This window comes from Tachypleus tridentatus, chromosome 10 (assembly GCF_004210375.1).
Source record: "Tachypleus tridentatus isolate NWPU-2018 chromosome 10, ASM421037v1, whole genome shotgun sequence".
In the NCBI taxonomy this organism is placed as follows: domain Eukaryota; kingdom Metazoa; phylum Arthropoda; class Merostomata; order Xiphosura; family Limulidae; genus Tachypleus; species Tachypleus tridentatus.
In genome coordinates this window covers 166,444,502-166,469,022 of record NC_134834.1, presented here as the reverse complement: position 1 = coordinate 166,469,022, position 24,521 = coordinate 166,444,502, and the positions used below count along the sequence as shown (strand labels likewise).

The following is a 24,521-nucleotide window of genomic DNA, read 5'->3' as shown; positions in this document are numbered from 1 at the left end:
AGATATAAAATATGAAGAAGTCACTGAATATTTTATTTTTTATTATTGTAAATACATGTTCAACCCAATCAATAAAAGTTTATTTTTGTAAAATAATATTAATGTATTCCGTGATGACGAGAAAACACTTGTAGAGAAAAATATGTATGTAAAAACGGCCGGTATGGTCAGGTTCACGATGACCGAAGAAGGTCGAAACGGTGTTCGCTCCTCTACATAAAAAAAATTTATTTACCCATACAAGCCGTTTTTACATAAATATTAATGTATTTACGGAAATAATTAGGATTTAATTTTCGATCGCTAATACTTTCAAGTAATAAGGTATATAAAGGCGTTAAATTTTTAAAATAACACAACTCGTCATGGTCAGGTGGATACGGTACTCGACTCGTAATCTGAGCGTAGCGGGTTTGAATCACCATCGCAACAAACATTCTCGCCCTTTCAGTGGTGGGAGTGTTATAAAGTGACGGTCAATCCCACTATTCGTTGGTAAAAGAAAAGCCCAAAAGTTGGCGGTAGGTGGCGATTACTAGTTGCCTTCCTTCTAGTCTTACAGCGCTAAATTAGGCGCGGATAGCCCTCGTGTAGCTTTGTGTGAGATTCAAACACCAAACAAACTTTCCATTATCATTGTCTAACAAGCAGATCAATCAAGCATATCTAAACATAAACTTTGGTTTGTTTAAAGTTTGGTCGTTTGGAAGACTTTATTTAACAAGGTCATTATTATGCTATGATGGAATGAAATGAGTAGAATTATGGATAATAAATAAAACGTAAGTTGTTATTTCTTATTCTAAAATAATTTACATCATAAAGTTGAAATAATTCAATGTGAATTTTAGTAATATATAATTTTAACTAAACTCTGATCAAAACCAAGATACTTGAAGTTTGATAATATCGTTGAGAAAACTGGACCTCATCAGATATTTTTGGGACAATGACCATAACAATTCCGCCAACAGCAAGAGTGTTCAACTAATGACGTAAAGTTAAGTGTTCATACAAGCGTTTCGAAGTTTTATTTTCTTCCATACTTTAGATTGTTTATTATTAACCCTAATTATCGTGATAGAATTTTAAGTTATTCTGGTAAAAGTTATTACGTAATAAAATGTATTGTTCTTTATTTTTAAACAAATTATACGAGTTGTTTATTTATATTCTTACTTCTGAACATTTAGTTTTGTATAATTTGGTTTTAATGTTTTTTACTTTGTTTGTTTTTTGAATTTAGCGCAAAGCTACTCAAGGGCTATCTGCGTTAGCCGTCCTTAATTTAGCAGTGTAAAATTAGAGGGAAGGCAGCTAGTCATCACCACCCGCTGCCAACTCTTGGGATACTCGTTTATCGACGAATAGTGGGATTGAGCATCACATTATAATGCCCCCACGGATAAAAGGGCGAGCATGTTTGGTGTGATGGGGATTTAAACCCGCGACCCTCAGATTACGAGCCTTATGTATTTTACTAGAAATAACGTTTATTGCGTGAAAACTTTAATCTTCTTTCATCTTAGCACACGAAAGCATAGGAAACTATGTATATTGGTCGCATTTGTAGTTTTTAATAGTTTGTTTGTAGTTCAAGATATGACTACACATTGGGTTACCTGTGCTCTTTTCACCCAAATTTTAACGTTATTCGCACTGGCAGTCTCTAGATTTAAAGTGATAACCTAGTGAGAAGGCAGTTAGCTAATTAACAACATACACTGCAAACTCTTAGGCCACTTAAGGTAACCGACAGTCTTATAATGCACTAAAAGCCATAGTTGCGTAAAGCGGTTAGTTTTTATTTCTTTATAAGACGCAAAATAATTCACAGATTAGTGTTGAACAGAGTGTTTTTGATGAGTACGTACTGAGTTTTTTCAGGCTTGGAATATAATATTTATCTGAACAGGATATGCCTGACGCCTACAACAGTTTTCACTGAAATTGCGATGTTCTGCAGTATTAAATTACTGAAGTTAAAGAAAAGAAAAATATAAAAAAAATCCAGACAGCATATTCTAAGAGGGAAACTAATATAAAACGGTGCGACTGGGGGCAGGTTTTTCTTAATCTGTTCAGTGCCGTAGACGAAATAACTCGTCCAAGCCGATCGGTAACACAGAGCCACAGACGAGTTAATTCGTTCCCAATAATACCTAACTTCAACGCTATATGTCATCACCATATATGCATTTGACCTACTTACAAATTGTTTCACTTTCGATCCAAAATGGCGCCACGAAAAAAGTTATAAAATGAAGAAGCGTTAGAGTTGTATTGTAACAGCTGAAATACTTAGCAGTCAACAGGTTAAAGATGGCACATCTCTGGTTTTAGTTCACAAGCTATGTCCTGAAGACAAATGGGATTGGTGAATATGTTGTAGCTTAACATTTGGGCGAAATATGGGTCTTATGAGAATGTTATAGGGTTTGGGATTTCTTTTGAATTACCTATTGGCCGTATTCGCCCAGGGAAGTAAATTGAACTTTACCCATAGTTTTATTTACGTCTCAAACACTGGATGCACAGAAACATAGACTGGGCTTCATACTTATGTTGGTATTACAAACAGGTTGCCAACTGAATAATTAAAAATAAATTTGATTATTAACATTAACGTTACGTGTCCTTTAAATTCAATAGAAGCAAAGATCCTTTGTAGTGTGTAAAATAGAGCTCAAAACACCAAAGATATGATATACACTCCACCACTCTATTAAGCCTAGTCATATTTGTATTTGTTCAAGGTTACTGATGAGAATTGGATAATCCAATCAGGGGTGTGTGTGTGTTTTCTTATAGCAAAGCCAAATCAAGCTATCTGCTAAGCCCACCGAGGGGAATGGAATCCCTGAATTTAGCGTTGTAAATACGAATTCAGTCAGGAGAATAAATTGGAGAAGTAATGTTTCTTAAATATTCAAATAGTGTATCCATCCAAAAAGGCTTAAGCAAAAAACTAAAACTATGTATCAGCTAGACCCCAAGATGATATCTCATGAACTTGGCGAAACATTATTTTACTCTTGTTTTGTAACTGGAAAATTGTGACCCCTATTGAAAACCTACGTACATAGTGGATAAAAATTTCGTGGCGTTGGGGTTGCACATTGCGTAATAAAGAGTTTATTTAGTATCATATAAGCAAAAATTCCATTATAGTATGATGGCAAGAAATAGGGATCTGGAAGCAATAGTGAAACCAAATGACCCTCTCTGTGAGCTGAGCTACGCGAAATAAACCCGAGTAACGAAAGCTAGTAAGAAGGTGTTTTTATTTATTTTGATTAATATACTGCTGATGGAAAAATATTCAGGTTAAAGCAAACATTTATCAATTTTATTTTTGGTAGAAAATATTTCGTGCATAAAGAAAACTATGTAAACAGAAGAGACTACAGTGGTTTTGTTCATTTTCTTACTTTCATTTCGATTACAAAACTACCGATTTTTTTGGTAAAATGTGGATTCCTTGTGGTGAATAGAAAACACTTCACACCTCCATTCGTTTGAAAATGATAGTTATTGCCTACACGTGATATTTTCCAACTTGTAGTGCTAATATTGAATAAAACATCAACAATTTGAAGCACTCTCCTGTTGTTTGTTTACTCAAAATGATGTCGGTGACAAATGCTTATCAGTTGGTTAAAGCCGTACATAAATTTCAGAAAGCAAAAATAAAATTTCACGCATAGAAGCGAAAAATGGATCATGTAACGTGTTCCTCTTTTTATTGTTTTTTTCCACCAAATTTTTACTCATTTTTTTCCAGTAAGCTTTTCTACATCTGATTACTATGATTAACTAACACTTTCAAACTTGTTCTGAATGGTTTGAAGAGGGACGGAAACAACAAAGCATATAAATTTTACGTAATGAATATTAGCTGACTGAATTTATGTGTAGAAATATATATCTGCCTCCTTGCAGTTTTATTTAAGAATTTTTATCAAACGTTTTCTCTCTGATTACTAAGCAAAAATTTTAGGGAGTAGATGATAAGGCGAACATTATTCAAGTATTTGCTGTATTTTTGTATCTACGTTAACATCGCCTATGGATATAGCGTCGCAAAAATGCAAAGTAGTTTAGAATCAAGGACGCTAAGTCATTAGACAATTCGTCAAAATTAAACAACGAGTGTAAATACACACTCAAATGTTTGCTACGTGTTATATATTACATCATATTTGTATTCACTAGCGTTGACGTGATAACATAAACTTTAAAATATCTAAATGATTCTTTTTTAAATATATTCGTGAAATGCAAACTACAGCTAATGACACATCACAAGACAGATGGCATTCACGTATTTTGATTTGGTTGTTACTAAGCACAAAGTTACACAATGAACTATCTGTGCTCTGCTCACCAGGGGTATTGAAATCAAATTTGTTACAAAACTTTATAATTCACTTAAGGCACCTTTTTGTGCAACCTTTTTGAAGAAAATGTTTAGTAGTCATGTCAATGTAAATATTTATTTTACAATGAATTATTACTTAACTCAAGATTTGTACATCGTATGATAAATCGTATAGTTTGTGTACTTCTCAACCATTTGTTGTTATTTTTGTCTGGACCATAACTAAGACTTCTGATCAAAAGTAACATAATTGTAAGTATCAAATCTAAAACAACTAAACAAAACCTTAATATCTTAATAAACTGGATTTGAAATTTTAACTCAGAGTGGTAGTTATGTGCACTTGGACTTGAATTCCAGGTTCAAATATAACCGTCTACAATTTTGAACAACGCAACAGAGACAAGACCAGACAAAACCATCTAATTCATTGAATAATTGATCGACTGGTACCTTTATAATGTGCCCATAATGAAAATGTGGAACTACAAATTTTTCACATCCGTAGCCCGACTCGGTAGCCTCTAAATTATCTGAAATATATATTATTGAATGATCAGTTGTATGCCCTAGCTGTTAACCGTGTTTCTGATTTTAATCTCCATACTTTCTTATACGTTTTTGTCTACCTGAAACACTTAAGTTAATACTAAATTTATACATTACACCAAGGCTATAAAATGATAATAATATAGTTAATACTTTGAAAATTTTAATAAACTTTCTTTTCATTCAATATAACTGAATATAAAGACACTAAAAAAGGGCTACAACTAATAAAAAACATGCAAACACCAATCGGTTACATTTAAGATAAATTTTACGAAATATGAATAAATGTATGAGTATTCATATATTTGTAATAGGGCAAATTCAATACTATAAAACTAATGGACGTTTCAGAAATTATTAAAATTCATAAACATTGTCAAACTTCTCATGAATTACATCTCTATTCTGTTAATACATGACAAGTTGGTTTGTTCAGAAGCTCGCCAGCCATCCCCAGTTGAGCAGCGATACACTAGATGGAAGATAAGTGGCTAATTAACAACACCCACAGCCAACTCTAGAGCTATTCTTCTCTCGTCGCATTTTAAAGCTTAGTACGTCCGGTGATGGGAGTTCGTACCCGCCACCCTCAGTAAATGAGTTTAGAGCCTTAACCACCAAGCGTTAAGGGAAGTTGAAGTTAAGCCTGAATTTATAAAGTTTTGTGTCCGCCAAAAGTCACAAATTATTCTACATGAAACCACTGTTAATTGTTTCTCATTTCGATGTTCGAAACTATAGACCAAAATTCAAGGTAAGATTGTATTCTCTGACGAAACTTATCGTAATATTAAGTTTTGCAACTTAATGGTACCTTTCAAACTTAGAAATACCAAAAACAAATATCGGAAATTTCTACTGCTTTCCAAAATAGAACGGTTTCTACTTGACATTAGCAAATTAACCAGCACTAAGTTTAGATAAATAACGGCAGGATTTCTTCCTATTACAAAATATTGAATTGTTTTGTTCCTTTTATTTTTTTAATCACGGTTCTGAAAAATGTTCGATTTTCTACTTTCTTTACCTCATGCTAGACGATCTGAGCTATACGTTTTATAACTGTAACTGCATTGTGTAACTGACGACACTGTTTCCAGGAAAACACTCTACAAATTTTGACACTTTTAAGAAGCGGGTCTTGACAAGAACCAATCGACATAATCTAGACTAAAGACGACATATTCACTGTTACTGAATGGAGGTGAAGCCGGCACTATATTCTAAAGAACATTAGCTATATTACTTCACTATCTGTCTTCACTAGTTATATAAAATACGTTAGAGATCAGATCTGTGTATCTCAGAACGGCTGGTATGGGTATTAACACTTTTAGAGTGGGTTTCTCGTGATCAAGAATTACTCCAAGATCAGATCTATCTGTGTTTTCCACCTAAAAGTTATACTTTTTGAAGTTGGTTGCAGTTTAACGATCAAAAGTCTATCCAAATCGCTATTTATATAGGAATAACAAAAATTAAAATTACAATATTAAAGGCCAAAAGATGACGAAAGAATTAAACCAAGAAGTCTAACAATCACAAAAATAAAAAAAAACGACCTTGAACAATGGTGGCGGATTGTAAGATAAATTTTAAATACTGTTTCATAAGTTATGCTTAGAAATTTTTAACGGTAAAAATTCAGAATAATAGACAAAAGAAATATTTGCGGTCTTGTGTAATATTACGAATATTAGTCGTATTATTCTGTATGTATTTATTTTTTGTTATGTGAAAAATATTAGATCAAACAAGAAATTTAATGTTACGCAATTTTGATAATGTATAAGTACAAGAAACAAACAAATTGAAATATCGAATTGTTTTATTGTTTCTGGCCACGTGTGTTAAATGTTCAAATACACAATTTGACGAAAACTTTAATACTTTAACATTTAATCAAGAAATGTTTTATGAAACTATTGAGTATATTTATCTGCATACATTATATATATATATATACACACACACACATATGCAAATTGAAAAACATTTTTGCTTTAGCTTTGTACACTTACACGACACAAGAAGATACATTAATATTTGTGAGGCACTTAATTTCAACTAAACTTTTCTTTTGTCACACAGTTACAAATGATAGCAATTCATTGGATGAAGTAACTCGAACTTCATGACACAATATTTTCTCATTTATATTATTCTCAGAAACAAAATACATTCTCATTTTCCTAACAGTATACATATTTGTTTTTTTGCTATCTGTACGTCATCTCTCTTAACTCTTCGCTAAACTCAGCAGAATTTTCAATGAAAGAAGGTTCTTCTCTAAACGTCACTTCCGCTTTTAGGCCTCGTTTCAAACGTCCATTGTGACTGGTCCTTCGAGGTACGTGTAAAACAGCGGAAGTAGTCAAAAATTTGACCTGGTGGTGAGTATTTTTGGTAGCACGTCTTGAGAATATTATTCCAGAAGGCGACTCCGACTCTATTTCAGATTTGTTCCCCGTCTTAGGGCTAATATCAGATGATGACTCACGAGATAAAAAAGGTCTTTCTCGAAATCCTGGAATTTCCAATGTCACTGCTCGCACTCTGTAATGTACAAAATACTCATCAAGAACACTTAGTTCACTGTTATTGGCAAAAATCCATTTCCTTGTGAGCCGAGCTGTAATTGAAATGTAAAGCTAGTAAAATAATGTTAGACTTTTCCCTACAGTTTCCCATTTGATTTAAAATGAACACTGTTATTCTCTCAGCATTGTATAGCTTAAAAAAAAACTATGTTCCAAGATTTTAAGGAGATTACTTTAAAACAAGTAAATTCAGATAATACGAAATAATAACGTCCAAATATTCTCTTAACATGCACTATTTTAATCGCAGTTTTGTAAATTATAGGGGAATGAAGAGAATAAAAAATAAAAATTGTAGCCATGGCTGGCGCTAAGAATAAAAGTAACATTTCTATTTTATGTGCCAGAAGGAATATTGAGTTACCTCTGTAACTTTCAAGTTTTTTACGTAACATTCAGAATAGCATTTCTACATATCTTTCTTCTTCTGTATATATATATTGAAATATAATGAGACAAACAAAACTGAAAATTAAAAATTAGTTAAAGAAAAAAAACATGGTTACAGCCTGGCATGGTCAAGCGTGTTAAGGTGTGCGACTCGTAATCTGAGGGTCGCGAGTTCGCATCCCCATCGCGCCAAATATGCTCGCCCTTTCAGCCGTTAGGCCTTTTTAATGTGTCGGTCAATCCCACTATTCTTTGATAAAAGAGTAGCCCAAGAGTTGGCGGTGGGTGGTGATGATTAGCTGCCTTCCATCTAGTCTTACACTGTTAAATTAGGAATGGCTAGTGTAGATAGCCCTCGAGTAGCTTTGTGCGAAATTCAAAAACAAACGAAACATGGTTACATATTTCGTAAGTAGGTTTTGTTTTCTGTGTATAAGTCAGCAGAAGAAAAATATATCAATATTTTCAAATAGTCAATGTTTTTAGATGTAAATTATTGTTTTATATTTAAGTACTGAGGATTGAATTCCTCTGTTTTGCACATAACTCTGTATACAGATAAGTGTGTGTATATCCATAACAAAGTCTAGTATGCTACATTTACGTATGATACGGTTTGGTTGTTGTTTTAGTGCAAAGCTAAACATTAGTCTATATGCGCTTTGTGCAACGTGGAGAATCGTGTTTCACACGATAGCGATGTAAGTCCGTAACTTACTACTGATCAACCGGAGGACTTTTGACTATGAACGCAAGTGTTTTGAATAAGTGTCAAATAGATTAATGAACAGGTAAAGTCACTTTATTATAGCGCCTCTCACAAGTTAGGTTTATTCGTTATTGACTTAAGAAACGTATATGAATTTGCTTCTTAAATAATTTGTCATTTCTGCTAAACTATTTAAATTAAGAAATACACGTATAAGCTGAATAAAATAATTGTAATTTCAAAATTTTATGAAACTTTCGAGTGCTCTAAGAATGTATATCATACGATTAAGTTCGAATCAAGTGATTTAAATGTATAGAATTCAAGTATTTAGAATACAGTAAGAAACGACGAAATGACTACTTTTTGGTTTAACTTCCTCATATCCTCGCTTTAATAAACAGAATCTAAATACAGTTTTAAGTTAATTACCAATACTTGAAAGATGTGCTATTAAACAAATGTTTCAAGCCATTTCACTTTTTTTTAAATATTATTGTCATTAAAAATCAGTACTTGAAAAAAAGTCAAAAACAAAAAAATCGTAAACACGTTAAAGTTTGTTACGTTTTGTGTTCATTATTATCAGACGAACCTTTCAGTAAATAACCATAATAATAGAACCAGACCAGAGAAAAGAGCTAAGAAAAACACAGACGAATTAGTATATTAATCTAAAAACGCAAGTTTCAAATCAGAGAAAGTAACGCGTTACCGACGAATAGATTTGCTTAAAGCTGAGAAAGGAGCAAAAACTCAAGTAAAAGATGGATACCTGTCGTGCGAGTACAGTGTTCATGTTGCCATATAACTAACAGTATATACCACAGCGTTGACGTCAGTAGAGTATTAGCTAAACCGATCAATACCACATTAATCTTACTTGAACGCGGACCCACTTCGTAATTAACGACCGATTCTACGAAACTAACGAAGCGAAAAGAAAAATGGCTTAACTTTCCGACGCTAATGTGAGTTGCACGAGTGGACCATGTAGCTCAAACCATTAGGCTAAACCACTTGTTCACTCTCTCAAAGTTACCCACATGTAACTCAGATGAATATTTTTTCATGTGCTATATAACTGTGCCGGATGACATATTCTACTTTAAAGAGTCTTCCTTTACCACTTAAAATATCATTTAATTGTATTTATCCGGTTTATCAATTTTATTAAATAAAAAAGAGAAAATTCGTGGAAACCTATCTATCTTGATTCGAACAACACAAAGTTGCTCTTTATTTTACTAATATTCAAAGAGTGATTATATTTCACTTTTGCATTTATAGCGAAGAACAATAAGTAACGGAAGTAAAAAAAAACGGGACTTAACTTTTAATTATTTGATGATAAACGAAAAAAGAAATTTGTTGAGACAGCCGCTGTTACACGAACTAGATATACGCTAATGCTATTATTATGATGAACTGGAAAAGTAAAACACATCTTAAGATGTCAAACTATTATACCTATCAACGACTTGTTGGTAATAATTAGGAATAAATATCTAAGCAAATTTTGTAACACACCATTTCTTTCATTTCGCATTTTTTTTCAGTAACTACGAAAGGTGTTCAGTAAATAGAATATGCTTCTCAGACTTGATTAGGTTTGTGACAAACGTTGAAAGGTACTCAGTACATAGGATATATTTTTCAGATGTGGCTATATTCTAGGTGAAAGAAAATTAAGCCTATTATAAAGCTAAATACATTTTATTTGCTGATTACTCAAATAATTTAATCGTCTAAATGGTAAGCCTTAGTGAAGGAACAAAATCGTGCTTATAATAAGGCATGCACACATATCTCTTTGAGTTGAGGTTAATACAGACTAATAATTGGTTGATGCCAGAGTTTTATTAACTCAAAGGTTAACATTGCATTTCTTTTATTTTTAATTTACTTATTTATTTTATAATAGCAGAAAACAACCATAAAGATGAGATAGACACAGAAAATATGTAATTTCATAATATCTATTACAAACATTATCTTGTTTGTTTGTTTTTGAATTTCGCACAAAGCTACTCGAGGGCTATCTGCGTTAACCGTTCCTAATTTAGCAGTGTAAGACTAGAGGGAAGGCAGCTAGTCATCACCACCCACCGCCAACTCTTGGGCTACTCTTTTACCAAAGAATAGTGGGATTGACCGTCACATTATAACGCCCCCACGGCTGAAAGGGCAAGCATGTTTGGCGCGACAGCGATGCGAACCCGCGACCCTCAGATTACGAGTTGCACGCCTTAACACGCTTGGCCATGCCGGGCCCAAACATTATCTCTGAGATAATACCAAATACACTAACATTATCACAACGAACATAAATTACGTTTCATAGTTGACACCAATACACGAAAAGTTTAACGCGTAACAAATGTGATTTTATTTACAAAATAAAGTTTGTATATAGCTTGAATGGGTAGTAAAAAATTTATTACAAATGTAAGATGCTTCAACAAACTTATGTCATTATTAGGTGCAAGCAAAAATGTATTTGTGACGTAAATAATGTTGTTGTTTTCTAGTTAGTAGCCCTACTTTAGAGTAGGGATGGTGCTTTATTCTATACCAGATAATTTCAAACACTATTATTTAACCGACAAATTATTGAATTTTCTTTACTATTTTTATTTGATGCTTTAAGTGAGTAACTTTTATTTATTGTTAAGCCTAAAGTTACACAATGGGCTATGTGATCTGCCCAAACTCGAACTTTAGCACTTTATAAGTTCTCATGCTTACTGCTGAACCACCAGGGGGAGGAATACACAATGGGTTATCTACGATCTATCTATAAACAAGCCACTGGATTAGGCATTGCAAGTCCATAAATTGACTGCTAATTCATCGGAGGTCTCTAGTGGATGAACTTTTAAAAAAATTACTATTACCAGGTGATCAAATTTAGGAAACAAACGTCTTTCATATGTCAAATAACCTCAAACAGCGGAACATTGTTAGTCTGAAGTTTTCCTATGTTTAAAACCGGTTCAGCTTTACGAGAAACATGATGAAAAATAAATCTTGGAAAATATAACAGTCGAAACATATTTCAAACTACAGAAAAAATATTAAAATGTGTTCATACCTGTAAAGTTGAGGTGGCAAAACTACTAGGAATCCCGGACACTCAATGGTTGCGGGGAAATGTTGTATGGGTATAGAAAATACGTAAAGTATACAGTATTGTTAAGGTTCTCAGTACCTACGTATTCACTGGGGAAGGGGGGGAAGGGCTCAGTCAAGAAACAAAATTTTCTCCAGGGGAGTTGTGCTGAGGCCCTCTACTGTCTTTATATATTGGGTTCAAAATTAGTGCTACAACATACAGAATTACTAACCTACTTTTCACTGTCTATATGACTTATGACACAGTGGAATGTCTGTGGATTTACAATGTTAGAATCCGGGTTTGACACCCATAGAGGGCAAAGAACAGATAGTCCATTGTGTAGCTTTGTGTTTAACTTCAATCAGTCAGTCAACTTGTGCTGAGAAAGCTAAGAACTCCTGCTATTACGTTATGGAAAAAATACTTTTCATTATTGTTTCAATTTATAGTTTTAAATGAAAACTTATTTTTTGTAAAAGTTTACTGACAGCCATCAAGGAAAGCAACTGTATTTAAAAAACAAACAAACAACAAGGTCATCTTTCTATTTCACTTAATTTACTTAGTTTCTCACAACATTGTTTTTCCATCCGGAGTTTGTTTTGAAAACCGTAAGTACTGTTTGAAGTTCTAAAGCTCTAATTAAGAAAATATCATATACGTAATTAAAAACAACCTTATAAAAGCTTTAGCATCTCTACGTATTGATAACGGAAACCGTATTTAACAACTTTCGAAACAAACACACCTAAAGAAACAAAAGTTGCAGAAATTTGACTATAAGACAGACCTTGATTTTAGCAAGAAACAAACTGAATTATATTATGTTGAACTTATGAAATTCAGGGAAAGCATTCACGAGAAACATAAGTTTTTCATACAAGTTCAAATCGCTCATAAAACAAGGCTTTCAATTTCCTCAAGATCAGAAAACATACACAGAATCAATGACACAGATCTTAGGATTTCTTCCTTCGAGAAAGCTGCTTGAAAATGATTAAGTCTGATCTATTGGATTGAGGAATAATTCGTGAGCGTTTTTTCAAGTTAAAAAAATATATCCATAAATAAAAACGCTTTCGCAAAATATTTCATGTCATTTGGTAGATAATTTTTTGCTCTAATAGATGGTGTGTTTGATTTTCATATGTCTTTAATTTTTGCTTTCATTTTCAGCTCATTAAATGGAATGTCAAGTGGACAAAATCGAGCATTTTCGACACCATCTGCTTTTCGCATTTAATTTCTTGCAATTTCGTTTAAAACAATGCACACTATATACCTAGGTATTACATGAAATAAAGTATCATAATAAATGTTTTGGGTGTAATGTGTTCATGCATTGAAGTATTGTATAGTCTTGCATGTAATGCTTGAATGAAATTATTTAAAAACGCTCACGAATTATTCCTCAACCTAATACGTATACTTCAGGACTTTTAGCGTAAAATTAAAACATCATAAATACAACCAGGAACAAAATAAAATATTAGTTTTTATAGCATTTTAATTAAGCTTTAATGCGTGTCTTCTGGATTTTATATTTTAGGTGTTGCACATCGTCGTAAAGTTTCACATCGTGAAAAGTCCATTTTCAGCTAAACGCAAATTCTATCAGTTTTGTTAAGCCTAAAAATACACGAGTCTTATTTAAAAAGTTATAACCTGAAATCGCCGAACAAATTCTGAAATTCGACAGTGTTGCGTGCATATGTTTTAAATCCGTAATTATTACTTTGTTGATTCAAACTGTGATAAATCCATATGTTTAAAACATAAAAGTGACAGTCAGTCAAATACTTGAAGCTATACAATACGACTATTTTAATCCCTTAATGTTTTTGTTAATTATGAAATAACCCAATGCATTGTCATTTTTACAACTTTGAGAACATAGTTTCGGTGAGTTCAAAAATGCCCATAAAAGAATTAGCATCACCATATCACAAAAATGTTTAATCTCGTAAACTGCTAAAAATACCACTAACATATAACATGTAATGTTTTAAAGGAAACCTAGCAGAAACTTAATGAAAGTCAGCAAAATTTTCTTACGCAAAAGTTATTAAAAGTTTGAAATATAGTTTTTAATGAAGGTAAATCAAAACAGATTTATAAACATTACGATACTTACCCTGCTTTTAGTCGTCTAATATGCTCACGTCTTCGGTGACGCTGAGCTCTGTGTTTAAGAGCACAAATTATAGCAAAAGCTAGCAGTGGAAAACTGATAACACAAGACACAATAGGAATCACAATGGGACGAGCATCGAGGGAAACTGAAAACAAAGAAATAATACGTTTACGTTCCTTTTTGTAAAACAAATTCCTAGTAACAACTGATTGGAGTCTATGATTGAACGTCTGAAACAAAATATTCTGTTCTATCACAACAAAAACTTTGTTTGTTTTAAATTTCGCGCATAGCTAAACGAGGGCTATCTGCGCTAGCCGTCCCTAATTTATAAGTGTAAGAGTATAGGGAAGGCAAATAGTCATCACCACTCACCGCCAGCTTTTGGACTATTCTTTTACCAACGAATTGTGAGATTGACCGTAACATTATAACACCCCCACGGCTGAAAGGGCGAGCATGTTTGGTGCGACGGGTAGTTCAGATTACGAACTACAAAAAAGAATTTTATCATTGTATTATGATGAAATGAAATAGTCGGTTTCATTAAATTCAATAATGACGTGAATATCCAAGAGTTGATTTCAATGGTTGTAGTTGATATTAATCAACAGTTGATCTTAATAAATACAATGGTCGTAGTGTGAGATAAAGAATTTTTTGTTATGATTTTGTCTATCGTTCAATAATTATTTCCTTCTATGGTTTAGTTTATTTATAAATTTTTAGTTACATTAAAATGCTAACTAACCTTCTATTTGAATACGTTTATTAAGAGTAAATATGTATGTATGTGTACATATATTATGAAACTGACACCAGCTTCCCTGGCAATGACGCACAGATTATTAATGTAAGAAAATATTATGTTAACTTATGATCACCTCAGATGTACTCTCGTGACGTTAGAAGCATATAAATACTCTTCCATAAGCTTCGTAAGTGTAGTCACGAGATAGTTAGAGAGTTATTGCTGTTTTTGACTCGATATTGTTATTCATACAGAAACTGATTTAGGAATATTGTATTTGTTTTATTGGAATTAGGTTTTCTTATCCTGGGTCTTTTCCATGATTTCATTATTTGAAATAATTAATAATGATATTAATGCTTTATTGTTTATTAACGTTAATATACCGTTCTGTCCAGGTGTGTTTTTGATAAGTGCTAAAGTTGTTATAAAGTCTTGTTATAATTTAATGCATTGTTCTGTTGTTCTTGTTCATTCATCAGTGTAACGGCGTATTATGTTAAACTGCCACAGTAATAAACAAAAATATCAATATATGAAACGGTCGTAGTAAATGTCCGTGAGATGGTCAAATCACACATCTCACTTTGGTCTTTGTAATAAGTTGTAATAACCTTAAGTTCTAGAAATCACTGACGTTATGATTTGTGAAATTGAACCACAAAATACCTTCTTTTAATAACTCTCTAATCAGATTTCAAGTTTTGTACCTTTGGTAAATGAGTACAAACGTTTTCCAAGTGGAAATGTGGCATAGTTAATTAATTACACACACACATATGTTCAGATACATATGGACAAAACACTCACTACTTGAACAGTTGCATCATTTAAAAGTGGTATCATAACTGGATTTAAGAAAGTAAACCTTATCTGTTTCATCTTTTCGATGATGTTACGAGATACATCTCACTTGTAATATTCTGTTTAGTTTTGATCTCTTCGTTTAAATAAGGATATTCATTTATTTGAAAGTGTTCAGAGGAAAGCTACAAGAAGGATGAGGGATAAATATATTATATTACAGTGATAAGTTACGGTCTCTTTATTTATTTCATTTTAAGAAAGAAGGACAAGAGGTAATTTTATTGAAGTACAAGTTTATTCAATGGAGGCCCGGAATGGCCAGGTGATTAGGGCAATCGACTTGTAATCTGAAAGTCGTTGGTTCGAATCCCCTCATACTAAACATGCTCGCCTTTTTAAGCCGTGGGGGCGTTATAATGTGACGGTTTATTCCACTATTTGATGGTAAAAGAGTAATACAAGAGTCGGCGGTGGGTGGTGATAACTAGCTGCTTTCCCTCTAGTCTTACGTTGCTAAATTAGGAACGGCTAGCGCAGATAGCTTTTCATGTAGTTTGGCGCGAAATTTGAAAACAATTATTCAATGAATCAAAAGAATTAAGACCTGCTATTTGTTTTTACTCTGTAACTAAAATAACAGGATAATATGACAAACTCGTTTAAAATTTGTAAAAGACAAACCACGATAAACTGAGGTTTTTTTTTCTAACAGGGTGATTAACTTATGGTATGAGTTATATACAGCAAAAGTAGTAGCCAGCACTTAACATAAGCCTAAGTTGTTTTCTGTCAAACACAAAGCGTAAGTGCCGTGGATATCGAAACATAATTTTAGCATTAAAGACTTCCCATTTACTGCTAGGCTAGTGGAATTGCGGGAGTTGAACAGGGAGAGGGAGTTGATTATTTCCTTAAAGAGCATGGAGTGAAAACATCGAATAACAAAATAACCCTTTGTTCTTCGTACGTTATGTTAACAAAAACAATTAGCTTGGATATGAAATGATTTAACTTTGTTCGTCACTGTTATTAGTACAATAAGTTAAGCGTACCTAAAATCATTACAAAAGTGCAAATTATGCAATTAAAATCAACTTATTTTGTACAAAATAGCGTTTCTCGAGAACAAGTTATTGATATCAAATAACTTTTCATAACTTATATTAACTAGGGAAACAAAAACAGAAATTAAACTAACCTGTGATATGTCACTTAGAAATTAATGGACAATTGTTATATCTGAACTGTATTCCTCCATCCAAGATAAGTTTCGCGCAAAGCTACACGAGGGCTATCTGCGCTAGCCGACCCTAATTTATCAGTGTAAGACTAGAGGGAAGGCAGCTAGTCATCACCATCTATCGAAAGAATGTTATTTTAACTGTCAAACACGGTAAATATATTGCAGCACATAGTCAATTAAGACTCCCCAGGCTCCAGTCTTCAATTCCGCACGTATACTTACTGGTCTACATAACAACTTAATATCTTACTATTAATATCCAAACTACCGACCTCAAGCTTATTTCTACTGTTTTTAATATTTCTTTAATGAACTGGAAAGCGAAACGACTGTTGTAATATACGATATTTAAATATTATTAATTTTACTTCTATTCTGTGAATACTAACTTATGAAAACAGTAATCTGTTAAGGTTCTAAGTTATTGCATAGTCACCTTTTTTTCCAAGTACAAATACAAACAGATGCGTATACTAACAACAAGGGGTGAAAGTTTGCCGGTACACAGCGGTACTGAGTATTGGAACTTTTTTTCACGGCGGTACTAATACTGAGACACATTTTTGAGCTGTTTCATCGAATGCACGTGCCTCTATTGTTCTGTCACAAAGCATTTCTTCATCGACTTTCAAATATTCGTTTATTTGTTTACACGATTTTTTGTTTTGTTTTTTTTAAGAAAAAGAGCTCTACTTTCCACAGCCGAGTGCCTCTACTTTCCACAGCCGAGTGCCTCTACTTTCCACAGCCGAGTACCTCTACTTTCCACAGCCGAGTACCTCTACTTTCCACAGTCGAGTACCTCTACTTTCCCCAGCCGAGTACCTCTACTTTCCACAGTCGAGTACCTCTACTTTCCACAGCCGAGTACCTCTACTTTCCACAGCCGAGTACCTCTACTTTCCACAGCCGAGTACCTCTACTTTCCACAGCCGAGTGCCTCTACTTTCCCCAGTCGAGTACCTCTACTTTCCCCAGCCAGTACCTCTACTTTCCACAGCCGAGTGCCTCTACTTTCCACAGCCGAGTGCCTCTACTTTCCACAGCCGAGTGCCTCTACTTTCCCCAGTCGAGTACCTCTACTTTCCACAGCCGAGTGCCTCTACTTTCCCCAGTCGAGTACCTCTACTTTCCCCAGCCAGTACCTCTACTTTCCCCAGCCGAGTACCTCTACTTTCCCCAGTCGAGTACCTCTACTTTCCCCAGTCGAGTACCTCTACTTTCCCCAGCCGAGTACCTCTACTTTCCATTGTTATTGAAAATTTCACCACCGACAACAACCAATCCAAACCGCAACTCTTTGCAAATTCTCACATTTTTCTTAATGGAATATAAGCAGTATTTGATGCTTCGTCTTTAAACAGCATAAGCGCCCCCCCCCCCAGTGGCTCAGCAATATGTCTGCGGATTTACAACGCTAAAAACCGGGTTTCGATATCCGTGGTGGGCAGAGCACAGATAGCCCATTGTGTAGCTGTGTGCTTAATTCAAAATAGCAACAACTAAACAGCATAAGCTCCTCAGACCAACGTATTGAGGATTAGTTTTATTGCTACTTATAAAACAGTTTGCACTGTGTTTTGTAATTATAAAGAAATTTTTGAAAAGGTACTAATTCAGTGTTAACAAAAGTTTCTTCAGCTATCGTAACTTGTACAGTGAAACATATTATACTTACACAGCAGTAAACCAACAAACAATGATTTGTAAGGACAATCAATTTCTTTATTGTTGGAAACAAAATATATTTTTGTAGTGCGTTTCTTACAATAAATATTGTGCTTACACATCATTATCAATTTTTCTCAGCCATTATCTTCCAATACTTCCAATAATTACTCAGTAGTAATTTACGCTGATACATTGCTACTTTTAGGTGGCTAGTTGTTCTTTTTACCACACGTCAACAATGGGTAAAAACAATCTCATTATTGATCATACCGTTTGATGGTTCACACTCACTACCATGAAGGTTTGTCTTATATTGTGTTCCAACAATTAAGCTTTAAAAAACATGTAGAATACGAAAAAAGTTAAAATATAATATAATTTACTAACTGATATAGGAGCTTCAACCCTAACCAATATTCAGTGTACAAAAATGGGAATCACGTTTTCCGATATTGTATTATAAATATGAAAGTAAACGTCGGAATTATATTATTACAGACCACGTATTAGTAGAAAAGTTTAGAAAAAAGCTATATTGGGCCATCTGCTGTGTTCACCGCGAGGAATCTGACGTCATATTTTTAGCCTTATAAGTCCTGTAGACAATTTCACGTTCTTCACTTTCTGGTTTTACTACCAGAAACTACTGCATTTAAAATATTTATTCCTAGATCGTTTCCTTATAGTTTGTATTCAGAAGAAAATTAATCTTTGAAACACACCACACACACACAAGAAAATATCTATCAGTTGTAATAGGTCCGGCATGGCCAGGTGGATAAGGCACTCGACTAGCAATCTGTGAGCCGCGGGTTCGAATTTCCGTTACACCAAACATGCTCGCCCTTTCAGCCGTGGGAGCGTTATAATTCGACGGACAATCCCACTATTCGTTGGTAAAAGAGTAGCCCAAGAGTTGGCGGTGGGTGGTTATGAACTAGCTACTTTCCATCTAGTCTTAGACTGCTAAATTAGGGACGGCTAGCGCAGATAGCCCTCGTGTAACTTTGCGCGAAATTCAAACCAAAATACGTTTTAATAACATTCTATACTAAGAAAGGATACAATATGCCTGTTTTAGGTTTTCTATCTATCTTTGTTTTGGGAGATATTTAGGTAATTTACATTTTAATTTCTCTCTTCTCTATTTAGGGCAGTGATGTTTGTTTAGGTTTTTCTTAGTGTAAAACTATATCGTAGACTATCTTAACTCTGTCCACAATGAGGAAATAAGCTTGGGATTTAGTTGTAGGTCCATGAACTTACCGCTGACCTATAATGTAATTAGTCCTTTTCAACATGTGTTTAGTTTTATCAAATAGTAAATACATTTTTTTCTCGAAAGTTAAATAAAACAATGTGCATATACATTTAAAACTTTAGTCTACGTGTTTGACTGTTGAAAGAAATTCTTATCTCACGATCAAATGGTACTGCTATTATTTCACAGTTTTAAAAGTATATGTATATATATATTACATGATTGTAGCTAAATTTTTCTTTTCATTATTCCTTTGATTTATATTTACTAACAAAAAATAATTTAGAAAGATAAAGGTACAAATTGACGGTTAAAACCTGTGGATAAAATGTTATTATACTCCTAAATAAATTAATATATGTTTATTTTTCACTACAATAAACTACAGCATCCCGTCATCACAGCATTAAGATTTTTAAAGTACAAGTAAAAAATATCCGGATCATAGAAATAAAAATACTATTGTCACTTTTAGGATCCTAAAGATAGGCCAAACATGTGTAGATAATCTATAGTTACCTTTAGGATCCAAATGATAGGCCAAACATATGTAGATAATCTATAGTTACCTTTAGGATTAGAATGACAGGCCAAACATATGTAGATAATCTATAGTTACCTTTAAGATCCAAACGATAAGCCAAACATATGTAGATAACAGATCAGAAGATTCAAATTCGAATAAAGTTAAATCACAATTCAGAATAGCCAACAGACAACTCACCTGTTGGTTTAGGGAAAGGTAGGTTGAACTTAGTTGCATCGTCATGAAATACTGTAGCGTCGGGTAGAGCAGTAGTGGTGAAATGCATTGTTGTGTTTACAGTGGAGTCGATGGACATCATTTACACACAAGACACATAAATACAACCAGCACGTATTCTTACGAAGCTAGACTGTCAATAAAAGCAGCTTTAATCTTGGAAATTCGAACTTTAACATTGCCAGACCGTCATATGCCGACTTATCACGTTCCAAACACTCTTCATAACGTATTCCAAGGGATTTTGGTGCTAAACATTTCCGAGAAAAGAATACCTCTGTTTCTTCCTCATGACTATTTCGAGTTCAGAGTTCGAGGCTAAAAAAAATTGAAGCGAAACTTTACCATTAGAAACAAATTGCTTTTATTCCATTAGTTAATCATGACTGTTTTTATTCCGCTCACCGACAAGATATATCCCACGGGTGCGTTACAAGTGTGTTGTCACGTCCTTTATTACAAAACACAAGCACCTAGTTGTTCTATTGACCTTTTACAACGCAAAAAACGAAGAGTCGATACCAGAGATTCGTAAACATCAACGAACTTTCAGTCTGGGAGGCAAGTCCAACATCTTATGATAACCAGGTTAAGAGTAGAAATAATGTGCTAACCGATACTGCACAAGCACATTATGTTATCACAGAACGTCAATATACAAGTTAACGCACATCTTCATTGTACATTATGTTTCACGCAAAAAAATTTTCGCGGTGTTCGTAAAGTCGGAATTCCTCCTATAAAAGTGGATAAGTGAAAACTGTGTTAACTAATAGGAAAACTTAAGTTTCATTTTCATATAAACAATAAGAGCTGGTAAGGGCATTAACACTTTTGTTGATAAGCAGAGAACAACGTTTCGACCTTTCTAGGTCATCGTTTCGTTCTAATATAAAGAATAAAAGCCTTTAAACCAAAATTGTATTAATTGATAGGAAAAACTTGCGTTTCATTCTTATGTAAAGAATAAAACCAGTTCCTTTTTGAACGATGAAAGGGATATTTCCAAAATTTAGTGTAAACTTAATTGTTATTATTTCCATCAAAGTTAATTATCGAGATATTAATACTTAAAAATAGAAAGCCTGTTTGTCTGATTTGTACTGAATCAGCTTCGTCTGTGGTGGATGTTATCGATCTGCCATGACACACTTTGTTAATATAAAGCCTTCATGTGTCGAATATCAATCAGAATGTTTCATAGACATGGGGTAAAAATTATACTGAAAACGCTCAATGTATTTCGTAAAGCTTTTACATTAACATTCGTTCACGCTTTCCCATTGAGGCCCGGCATGGACAGGTCGGATAAAGCATTCGACTCGTAATCTGAGGGTCGCGGGTTCGAATCCAGGTCGCAACAAACAACTCGCCCTTTCAGCCGTGGGAGCATTATTAATGCGACGGTCAATCCCATTATTCGTTGGTAAAAGAGTAGCCAAGAGTTGGCTGTGGGTGATGAAGACTAGCTGCCTTCCCTCTAGTTTTACACTGCTAATTAGGGACGGCTAGCGCAGATAGCCCTCGAGTAACTTTGCGCGAAATAAAAAAAACAAAAAACAAACAAACATTCCCAATGAAATAATCAAGTATGCTGGGGATAATTTAATATTTTGCTCCATAAGATTTTTAAATCTTGAAAACACCTTTAGGGATTTTTCAAAGTTATTGAATCAAATTCTATTCAAACTTTTTAATTATATATATATATATATTTCATGCCACTAATGTCTTATGTTTATTCTTGTTGTCTTATTTATTGGTTTTTGTTATTTTAGCTTAAGTTAAAAAATATGAATAATGCATATTCCTCGCATGGATATCTTTCCTCATAAAAGCTAAATGATGACAATTATGCATAGGCTATCCCTAGTTAACAACGACCACCATTAAATGTTTGGGCATTGTTGTTCGACCAAAGAGTGGAATTTGACTGTTCCTCGTATAACACTATCAGGCTCACTGCCCCAAAGTGAGAAACACAGTTTTGTTGCTGCAACGGATTCACAGTCCTGGAACTCTATCAGGCCACGCCCAGTCATACCTAAGACGACACGTCAATAAATAGGGTTTAAGGACTGTTTAAATTTGATACTGCTTGAAGCAGGCAAGCTGTACACAATTTTCTCTTCCCGACGTAATGACATAACATAAGCTATTATTAACTTTGATAACTTTGTATTCCGAAACCGTATTTCGTTATTCTACATAAGTTAACTCGTTATTTAGTGTAAATGTATTCCATTACAATGGATGTAACGAATACATTGATGGTAGCAACAGTAGCCCAAGTTTCTAATGTCGTTAAGTTCAAAGGATATTCCTGTCCAGGAAATTTTAAATATTTGATCTAATCATATCTTTCTGATCCGAGTATATGCATATTTCGCGTCGAAAAGGACCTTTTCAAAACAGACTAATTTACAACATCAAAGAGCGATTTTACATCGGTTGCGGTTATCACGTGACTTGCTGATTTAAATATTAAAAATTATCTTAGTGTAAGTATTTAACCCTGTAATACTCCTACACATAGAAGTATGGAATGTATTTAGTGATATAACATTGCTATAATCATGGCTTTTTCGATCCACAGCTTAGCACACTTACTTAAGCCCGGCTTAACCCTTAACTAAATACATCTAAATAGCAGCTATTAACAAAACAACAAAATCAATTCAGTTTCATCAATAACAATTACAGTTTGTTCCCATTCACATAACATACATATATAGAAGGTTGATGGGTTATTTATTAGGTTACTGTTTAAAACTCATTATGCAGTCTATCATCTGAAGTACTTCGTGCTAACATTTTGAATTTTACGTTTTGTTGGTCATGTATTTATTTATTTTCTTTGTAGGTTTTCGTGATTCAAGTCAGACATGTGTAAGTAATAGTCTGAATACTGTCTAATTAAAAATTGTCAACAAACACCTGATTACTCTCTGTATAACAAAATAACAAAAATTAAAATTACGATATTAAAGGCCAAAAGTGGTTCGCCCCCCGGTCTCGGCGCCAGATATAAGGGCCTGGCATGGCCTAGCGCGTTAAGGCGTACGCTTCGTAATCTGAGGGTCGCGGGTTCGCGCCCGAGTCGCGCCAAACATGCTCGCCCTCCCAGCCGTGGGGGCGTTATAATGTGACGGTCAACCCCACTTTTCGTTGGTAAAAGAGTAGCCCAAGAGTTGGCGGTGGGTGGTGATGACTAGCTGCCTTCCCTCTAGTCTTACACTGCTAAATTAGGGACAGCTAGCACAGATAGCCCTTGAGTAGCTTTGTGCGAAATTCAAAAACAAACAAACAAACAAAAGGCCAAAAGTTGACGAAAGAATTAAACCAAGAAGTCTAACAATAAAAAAAATTAAAAAACGACCTTGAACAATGGTGGCGGATTGTAAGATAAATTTTAAATACTATTTCATAAGTTATGCTTAGAAATTTTTAACGGTAAAAATTCAGAATAATAGACAAAAGAAATATTTGCGGTCTTGTGTAATATCACTAATATTAGTCGTATTATTCTGTATGTATTTATTTTTTGTTATGTGAAAAATATTAGATCAAACAAGAAATTTAATGTTACGCAATTTTGATAATGTATAAGTACAAGAAACAAACAAATTGAAATATCGAATTGTTTTATTGTTTCTGGCCACGTGTATTAAATGTTCAAATACACAATTTGACGAAAACTTTAATACTTTAACATTTAATCAAGAAATGTTTTATGAAACTATTGAGTATATTTATCTGCATACATTATATATATATATATACACACACACACATATGCAAATTGGAAAACATTTTTGCTTTAGCTTTGTACACTTACACGACACAAGAAGATACATTAATATTTGTGAGGCACTTAATTGATGTCGTCATGGTAGAAAAACTTTGGTGATAATTCTCTAGATTTTGCATTTATTTCAGGAGGCAGGAAGGTTCTTGATTTCCGTATGGTTCCAACAAGTCCTGTTCTTTTTGTTCGTAGGTACTTGGCAAGTGTCATTGTTGTGAAGAAATTATCTGTCGTTATTGTCCTTCCTTTTCCAAGAAATGGCTGACTCAGTTCTCTGACTATTCTTTCTCCTTGATTTGTTTCTGTCGTACTTCCAACCTTTTCAGTATAAAT

General features: G+C 33.8%; 2 protein-coding genes across 5 annotated transcripts in view; one reads left to right on the top strand and one right to left on the bottom strand.

Annotated features, from left to right (window-relative positions):
* The first annotated feature begins 5,497 nt into the window (after positions 1 to 5,497).
* LOC143230857 (uncharacterized) lies at positions 5,498 to 19,714 on the top strand. The gene is made up of 2 exons (XM_076465121.1): positions 5,498 to 5,687; positions 17,365 to 19,714. The coding sequence occupies exons 1-2, from the start codon at positions 5,628 to 5,630 to the stop codon at positions 18,043 to 18,045; spliced, it is 741 nt and encodes a 246-aa protein (XP_076321236.1). The 5' UTR covers positions 5,498 to 5,627; the 3' UTR covers positions 18,046 to 19,714.
* Positions 6,776 to 24,521, bottom strand: part of LOC143230858 (uncharacterized) — a 113,910-nt gene continuing 96,164 nt past the window's right edge. For 2 of the 4 annotated variants that reach the window (XM_076465122.1, XM_076465123.1), the window contains 2 exons: positions 13,885 to 14,029; positions 6,776 to 7,489 (listed from right to left, as the gene is read on the bottom strand). In XM_076465122.1, the coding sequence (XP_076321237.1) occupies positions 7,153 to 7,489; positions 13,885 to 14,029 (482 nt within the window). In that variant the 3' untranslated portion in view covers positions 6,776 to 7,152. Of the gene's footprint in view, positions 7,490 to 13,884; positions 14,030 to 20,341; positions 21,118 to 24,521 lie in introns of all 4 variants that reach the window. The other 2 variants (XM_076465124.1, XM_076465125.1) reach the window with 2 other exon arrangements.